We start from the raw sequence: 8754 nt of genomic DNA, 5'->3' as shown, positions 1-8754 counted from the left end.
TATATATGTTCAGTATATTAAATGTTTCTTAGAAGTCAATACCATGGTCTACTGCGTTATCACGGCACTTTACATTATTTTGCGAAGGTTATTTCGACAGACATTCTATAAACATTGTAGCCAGAATTCATTTTTGCTACAACGTTTCGTATACAAGACATCATATGTAAAGAAACAATGAAATCAAAGAAGAAATATTGATAATGAGCGTATATAGCATATTTCGTGGACATTTGCCACTTTATCCGCACCCAACTAACCAATGCATTATCCGCAAAAGCATTGCTTAAACAGCCACTATACATAGCGGTGTAAATTGATGGATTATACCAATTTGCATATTAAACGATTTCTTGGATGCTGGTACGTATCTGCTAATGATTTGTAGGTACATGGTATTTCGCTAAACAGACATATCATACTACAAAGTATATTAAACATTTTAATAATTTGATATCATGTTATATCACGCTAGTAGTACGCTTTATATAATTCTGTTAATCGTATGTCCACAAATATTCTACAGAAATAATTATAGCCAGCACTGATTTTTGTTACTCATTGGATTACATTGTTGGTTAAATGAGGGAGGGGAGTAATATGCCTGGCATTTGATTCAATCATCTTTCGCATATTGCAACGCCTGGTTGCTAACTGTGTGATGTACCAAGAGAATCATGTGCATTATTTTGGCCAAAAATGTAATTTTTTATTTTTCCTTCGTTGACATTTGTTTAGCACTGCTTTAAGATCTTCCATATTCCATTCAGCCTGTTTCGTTTGAATGTAAAATTTTGGTCCCCCACCAGCTTTTGACGACCGTTGTGAGTGTGGTTCCGCACCAGTAACTTAACGGTTCAGCGGAATGAAACGATAATTCAAGATATTGGCTTTAACAATAAGTACGGGGGTCGATGCGTTCAGTTATAACACTTCGAGTCGGTGCCCAAATAGCATATGTGCACTTAGTGAACATTTTATAATTATAATTTCTATTTTGGAAACTCTATTCGTATTGAAATTTCCATTTTCTGTTCTGAAGTAGCTGACTGATATTTCATAACTAGAATAAATACGAAACATATATAAAATAATTTTAATGTATAATATAATTTTTGTATATCGCTAACCTATTTTAGGCGGTTTGTTTGCACTGCAAAATATCGAGGAGAGTGAGAGAGGTTTCAATGTTGCAAAGGTGAGTACAGAGTGTCTCAGTCATAATAAAAAAAAATGCCTGAATTCCGGAAGTCAGTGGCCATTTTTGTATTTGGTTTGTATTCTTTGTTTATTTGTTTTTTATTTCATAAAGCAAATACTTATCTTATATTTTCATTTACTACTTTCCTTTGATTTACTTCCAAAATATTAATTCCCACAAATTTGAACTTTCCTATTACGTCTTATTTTTGAAACTTTATATTTGAAACTATATTCCAATGTTACACTTACATATTTTTAGTTACATTTAATTTGATTTGTACTATGACCGTTAAACTTGTTTCGTTTATAAATAAAAATTTACATAAATTTTACTACTACTAATTCTCCAGATACATAGGTCATAAACGCATATATGCACAGGAATGTATGTATGTATGTATGTATGCATGTATGTATGCTGTATGCATGCATGTATATATATATATATATATATATTTATATATATATATATATATATATACTTAAAAGTAGACACATTCACGTTTAAGTGCTTATACAGTATGTATATATTTTTGTTTGTATATGTGTGTTTCTATGCATGTGCGTTTAATATGCTGCTTTAAGCATGTGTTAGAAAATTGCCCACTGAATATAAATTTGGACAGTTGTAGTACTGATGGGTAATTTTCATGACAGCATACCTTTTGTCTGCACTTCAGAATATGAATTTACGATTGTTATTACGATTTTGGAGAATTCCTGATTCTTGCTATTATCTCTCGTGTCGATTCTCTCACACTCTCTAGAATCGGACATATTTCAATAAATCGATCATTTTTCCTGAATACTGTCTTATCCTTCTTTATTGTACAAACATAGTCACCAGGCTGTTTGCATTGATGGAAAATACATAGATCATAAATATTGTCTGCTATTCGTACGTGTCTGCAAACATATTTATCTGACAATATGCTAAGAAAATTGATGTACTTTGGCAGAAATATATTTTCACAGCTGTCTATCACGTAAGTAATGATGTTTTGTGGAAAATCGAAGTTGAAGTATCGTTGACTTTAATTTACATTCATTTCTCTCTTGGAGTTAATGCCACCTACCAGAATACAATTTGTCAGTTCTCCTACCAAGTGAACGAAATTCATTTTTTTCTCTATTAAATTAGACTTGACAGTAAGGTCTAAGTAATTTCGAAGTGCTGAGCATGGAATTTATACTCGATTTTCTGAAACAGGTCCTAATTTGAGATGAAAACTTTTGACAAAATTCATAAAAGTAATCGCTTTTGTTAATCCTTTTCCAAATGCCGACAAACAGGAGCCTCGCACATTCTGCTCTCAGCATTCTTACTCATGTGTACATGGGTAAGAATGTTGTTAATCCCTCTGAGATTTACGACTTCACTAGTCCCCATTTCTGGCTTACTTTACTTTCCCTGGCTGGAATCCTTTCGATTTGAATTAACATGTGTGGTATGATTTTGCGAAACACAACTGTCGCACTTGCAACCAGCAGATTGGTTTGAGCCAAGATCAAGGTGTTCAAAGATCTTTCCAGCAACACAGGAAAGGCCGCATTGATGGATACATTAGTATTACATTTAACCCTGGTTGTTGGCGTATTAAGCTTGGATAAGCTTAATGCTGTAAGTAGACAGAGGCTATTAGACTAAACTGCTATCTCCTAACTGTATTCTAGTCGATACTTTTGATAGTTTAAACTACTTTTATTGTTGACTGGAATAATGAATATTGTTTTGTCTTCCTTTTATGCAAACTCAAATTTATACCGAATATCCTTATATAAATATAGGGAGATGGAGAGAGGGGGGAGAAACAGAGAGATATAGATATGGATACATAAGTTATATACACATACATGTACATATATGTGTTTTTTTCTGTGTATTAATATAAATCTGTGTGAAGAACTATTTGCTACTAATAAGGCAGAAGAATTGCATTGTTAAAAGGAATAAGTTATATACACATACATGTACATATATGTGTTTTTTTCTGTGTATTAATATAAATCTGTGTGAAGAACTATTTGCTACTAATAAGGCAGAAGAATTACATTGTTAAAAGGAATAAGTTATATACACATACATGTACATATATGTGTTTTTTTCTGTGTATTAATATAAATCTGTGTGAAGAACTATTTGCTACTAATAAGGCAGAAGAATTGCATTGTTAAAAGGAATAAGTTATACTCCACCAGAGTTAATAGAGTTTGTTTATGACTCACACTACATTTGATCTCAGTCAGCAATCGTCCGAAATAAAATGTCCGCTTATAATATTTTCCAAAGATCTAGCCTTTTATGGATTAATCAATGAAATGTTACTGAATTAACGGTCATAAATGTTATACACCATTTGTGCACAACTTTATAACCAGCAAAGAAAGCCCAGAGTCAGATGTACGGGTTAAATTGAATTTTGTGATTGCATATTTACAATGATCTACCAACACTTGATAAAACAACGATGTTTACCTTGTAGCGATGATCGAAAAGTATGTAAGTGTTAAAACACTATGAACGAACCAAAATAATATTTCGGGGTCAATCTATTAATCATCCAATCACCGTTACATGTTGTAGAATTACATATCAAGAATGAAAGAGGCTGCTTCAAACATCAATAATAATTATTATCATCATATTTAATAAATAGACGGTGAGCTGGCAGAATCGCTAGCAAGCTAGTAGAAGTCCTTACCGGGTTTCGCGCGTCGCTACGTTCTGAGATAAAATTCCACTGAGGTCGACTTTGCCTTTCGTCCTTTCGGGGTCGAAAAATTAAGTACCAGTTGAACACTGGGGTTGATATAATCGATTATCCCCCGCCCCCAAATTTCACGCCTTGTGACTATAGTAGAAAACATTGCTATATGTAACAATGTAAGTAAACATTTTCTTATTTTGAAACCATTATTTTAATAAAATACATATGCAGTTGTTAATTAACAGCAAACGTCCGATGCATTGGGACAGAAACTGAATAATATACATGGAGGGAACGTTAATGATTTTAAGTCTAAACTGGAATCCATGCTTCCAGACCAACCGACATCCCATCAAGAAATGCAAATGAGGGAAGTGACATTGAAAATCCTCGCTCGGGAAAAGCTTTGTACTATATAACTAGAGCGCATTATATAAACTGTTCTTCAGTATGGCGGCTGCTGTTTCGTTGGGTGTGATAAAGGAATAACAAAATTACGTAGATATTTATGTTCATGATTTATTAGAAGTAAAATAGAAAGAAAAATTTCAAATGTTTAGGTCAATATCTTCTGATGACTTGTTTCAGAGATACATGATTTCCACCTCAAAATAACGCAGGTATATTTTTTTATGATAGCGTTCAACCTATTCAGTTATGCATGAAAAATATACCTACAAATGCAGTAATGATTACTGATCCATATTTCGCCTGTAACGAGAACAGAAAAACTGTAGAAGACTTTAATACATGTTCAAGGAAAGTATATTTATGAAATGTATTTCCAGAGTAAGACATTTGTTCTGAAATCGTATTTTAAAACTAAATGTGTTAAAGAGTGACAAATTCCACGCTGTAGCTAGTGGAACAAAACTTTTGCCCCTACGTAATAAATGATGAAATAAAATTGACCATATGTGCACATTTGATTAACAAATGTTTACCTGTCGTGTTCTAATAATGTTATGAAAATTCTACATGTGTTGCTGCATATATGTTTGTGACAATTACCATAAGGTGCATGCATCACATTGATTCCGAGTTTCCCCTAGGACTGCTATTGTAATAGCTTCGCAGTGGTTAATAATATTACTACAAGCACTAATGGATATGTTTATGTTGTCATAATACGCTAGGGAAGTTATTAGATGGTTTATCAAATATTTCAAAGAATAATAATCAGTAATGCAATGATATTCTGTGTATAATATACTAAGCAGTTATGTTACACTATTTATGCAGGTGTAAATACAAACGTTATCATTGATACTGCAGTTAAAGTGCTGATCTAGCAATTGCGATGAAATCACGTACCTTATCTTTGCTACTAGATTCATGTTCTGCCGGATGCTAAAATAAAAACGTAATATCTCGTTAAAGTATAAATCTGAAACAAATTTGTATTCGGTATATCGTCACAAGTACAAGTCTATGAATTTAACCTGGATTTCAGCATACACAATTATAACATTGCTAGTAATATACACTTTGTGATTAGTGATAATGTATGTAAAGTATGTAAACACAACGCCTCATGAAACAGCCGTTATGTTATGTCATATATTAATTAATGACGCAATATAATGTAAAACATAATTAGCAGATGCAATATTAATCATAAGGATAATAACAATGCACTAATCTTAAGGCACGGTGATTGAAATTTTGAGAGCGGGGGCTAATCGTTTTCATTATTATTAGTTAATTAACTATTTTCGAAAGAGCTTCATTAGTTGGATTAATAATGCTTGTAGAATGCCTAGCAGAGACACCTGCCTTTTTGACTAAATAATCTATCGGTCTTTCGTGCTAATTTGAAAATAAAGATGTTAACAATATTAGCATAGAAAACTGGGGACGTTTTTAATGTGGCCTTTCTGTTGTTGATGCCTGATTTCAACAAAACATCAAAAAAAAAAAAAGACAGAGATTTCATACATCTGGTTTCTTTAATTCTATGTCATATACTCGACCTCCAACAAAACTTTAATAATAAATAACTTACGGAACACTTGTGCATGGTTTTAAAGTTTTCATAACAAATATCATCATGTAAAAGAAAACAATCAAGAAAATCTTTGTAACTCCTGAAAAACAAAAAAAAAAAAAATTATCCTCAAACGTTTTCATGAGACAGATAACCGTATATTAATATATATATTCTCTGATTTGAAGCGACAATTTATAAATACAAAATAAATGACCGAAAAAAGGTGGACTAAACCTAGTAAGAATCGAACCCATCACTAAAATGGCTCCTCGCGGATCCGATTGGACCAAACGTCCAACCATCGATTTCAGGCAAATTCATTGAATATATACTTAAACTGTCTAATGCTACATATAATATTTGTAAATAATTCACAAAGGCTTTGTAAGGTACAGAGAGAAAGCTACTATGGAAGAGTCATAGTATAATAATAATTGTTTAATATTATACTACGATTCTTCCATAGTAGCTTACTCTCCGTAAATGACAAGGAACTTTTCTGGTTTGTTTACAAACGCTGTATTATAATGATATAAACGGCGTAGCAAATACAATTTCACTACAGCTTCAGATAACAACAGTCTCATAATTCGTATGAAAAATACCTTAAAGTGTGTATTTTGACAAGTTGGTAACATACTATTGTCTCTACCTTTTACATGCTTTTGATACTGAAATCGTTGTAGGCCTCAGCAAAATATAGAAATTTCGTGTATTGCCGCGCAACAACAAAATGCTTTCGACATAGAGTTCGGCTTTTAGTGCAAATGGCTGGCCTCTGCAAAGCAATGTATCTTGCACTGTTGATCGTACACACTTTTTTCAGTTAGTCTTCCAGTAAAACCATGACGAATTTTCAGTGAACGAGCCACCTCATCGATAATACCTCGCAGGTTCACCATTACAAACTCTCGGGTTTGCTGAATCTTCTCGTCAGTTGTAGAAGTCGGCGGGCGTTATTCTCCCTGTTCGTGCGTCACACTTTTGCGCCCACTTTTAAATTTCTCGATCCACTCATACACACTCTACGCGGTACTGTACTATGCCCATATTGAGCTAAAAGCCTCTAATATATTTCAGCAACAGACAAATCGGATAACTGCTGTTGTTCTTCTTAGGGGCACATTGTTAGTGGAGCGTCCATGCTTACACTGTAAAACCAGAGAGAAAAATGGCGTGATCACGCTCTGAAATCGATCACGTGTCTACAATAGTACTTACTATGAGCACACATGCGCAGTAGACAATGTGACAATAATAAAGATATGTTATGAAGAAAGTGCGGATAATGCTAAATTTCCCCTCGTACATTTGCGTGTGTGTATATTTACAGACATTATATAAATACGTAAACACATACACAGACACACGGACATACACAGACACACATACACAGACACACATACACACAGACACACAGAGACACATAGACGCACACATATACATCTGTAGGCACGTGCTTATACTTGCGCATAAATTATATGCCGATATATTTTTATAAATATACACCTATGGATGTCACACACACACACACACACATATATATATATACATAAGAGTGTGTATACTTACACTCGCTAACATACGTGCGTCAACGTACACTCACACACACACACAAACACACACATGCACACAAACACACACACACACACGCACACACACACATATATATATATATATACATACATACATACATACATTTTCTAATAGCTTTCATTGTAGAAATGTTATACTTACTTGCACATGAGGCTATTTTTTTCATACTCCACATAGTAACGTTTGCAAAATTTTCTCGCTAATCTGACGCACCTATCGTTGCTAAGTACTTCACCTACAAATTGGAAATTAGCATGTCATTTTTCATACACTGAATAAATACGTTTAAAAATCATTCTCTAAACTATATGACATTAGTGATTATAAAGTTGTCCAGGTATATTTTGCATAAGTACCTCCTATTTATTACTACAAAATCAAGGCAGTGTTTTTCTAACACAATGTTTTCGCTTAAACGAGACACAGATCTATTCTGCTAAGTAACATATTTTAAATTGTCATTTGATTGACATTTATAATTCATTACAGCATATCTACCTCGGTGCCTGAAACTATGTGCATATCTGGTCATGAGCAAGTGGCGTGGGGAAGCATTAGAGCCATGTGTGGAGAGGGTTTTGAATAAACGTAACAAAAGAACCTTTAAGGAAATAGCCATATTTGATACTTTCTAAGGGAATGCATACAGGAAATAAAAGTTGTAACTCAATATCAAAAATCCCGTTACTCAGTGTTATCGATATATCGTTGCCCAGACATATAACAAGAAAATTATTTTGCTGTGACTACATACCAATGAGAAGAAGATATATAAATATAAGTTTCATCATGATTGTTCCCTTTTCCTCACGGTAATCCGTAGATGTAACTGTTTTTACACATTCTTTAATGGTTTTATTTTAAGATCCATATACGCTGTAACATATGTTACCTAGGACTTTTGTAGTTTATTAATTCAAGGATTATTTTTATTAGTATTGTGAATTGTTTGACGTCTTAAATTTTATGTCCTACTTCTTAAACATTCATTTCTGCTGTCGGAAATTAATGTTTCACTGGGTATTACAAAATTTGCTGAGTAACATATATATTTCCTATCCATTGTACACTCATATGCTTCATCACTAATGCTCCTAGCATAAATGTGATAAATACATGCCATATAAATTCAAATAAGTTCTTTATAATATAGAAGGTATATGTGTAGTTTTTCAGAACACATACACACACACATAATACATATGAACACGTATGTATGTATGCATGTATGTATGTATGTATGTATGTATATATATA

At 33.0% G+C, this 8754-nt stretch overlaps 2 protein-coding genes and 1 long non-coding RNA gene across 3 annotated transcripts in view; 1 reads left to right on the top strand and 2 right to left on the bottom strand.

Annotated features, from left to right (window-relative positions):
* LOC128249940 (uncharacterized) overlaps window positions 1–1995 on the bottom strand; it is an 8113-nt gene extending 6118 nt beyond the window's left edge. Inside the window, exon 1 of the mRNA XM_052974576.1 lies at window positions 1866–1995. Coding sequence (XP_052830536.1) covers window positions 1866–1980 — 115 coding nt within the window. The 5' untranslated portion in view covers window positions 1981–1995. The remainder of the gene's footprint in view (window positions 1–1865) is intronic.
* Window positions 1996–2030: 35 nt separating this feature from the next.
* On the top strand, window positions 2031–4408 carry LOC128249954 (uncharacterized). Its single transcript, XR_008266100.1, has 2 exons — window positions 2031–2189; window positions 4143–4408. It is a non-coding gene; the product is annotated as an uncharacterized LOC128249954 (long non-coding RNA).
* Window positions 4409–4414: 6 nt separating this feature from the next.
* On the bottom strand, window positions 4415–8657 carry LOC128249946 (uncharacterized). Its single transcript, XM_052974588.1, has 5 exons — window positions 8252–8657; window positions 7639–7732; window positions 5917–5998; window positions 5226–5261; window positions 4415–4622 (listed from the first exon to the last, which is right to left on the bottom strand). The coding sequence occupies exons 1-5, from the start codon at window positions 8286–8288 to the stop codon at window positions 4563–4565; spliced, it is 309 nt and encodes a 102-aa protein (XP_052830548.1). The 5' UTR covers window positions 8289–8657; the 3' UTR covers window positions 4415–4562.
* Window positions 8658–8754: the final 97 nt, after the last annotated feature.

The sequence above is a fragment of the Octopus bimaculoides genome, chromosome 18 (assembly GCF_001194135.2).
Source record: "Octopus bimaculoides isolate UCB-OBI-ISO-001 chromosome 18, ASM119413v2, whole genome shotgun sequence".
NCBI lineage: Eukaryota > Metazoa > Mollusca > Cephalopoda > Octopoda > Octopodidae > Octopus > Octopus bimaculoides.
Note: the sequence above shows the minus strand (reverse complement) of the source record. Positions and strands in the feature narration are given on the sequence as shown.

Excerpts from the sequence above, each read along its gene's own strand:
- LOC128249946 (XM_052974588.1), bottom strand. The coding sequence starts at position 8,288 with ATGATGAAACTTATATTTATATATCTTCTTCTCATTG. Across the intron at positions 5,262-5,916 it reads AAACCATGCACAAGTGTTCC|CATCCGGCAGAACATGAATC; the intron begins GTAAGTTATTTA and ends TTTTTATTTTAG. Across the intron at positions 4,623-5,225 it reads AATCTAGTAGCAAAGATAAG|GCGAAATATGGATCAGTAAT; the intron begins GTACGTGATTTC and ends TTCTCGTTACAG.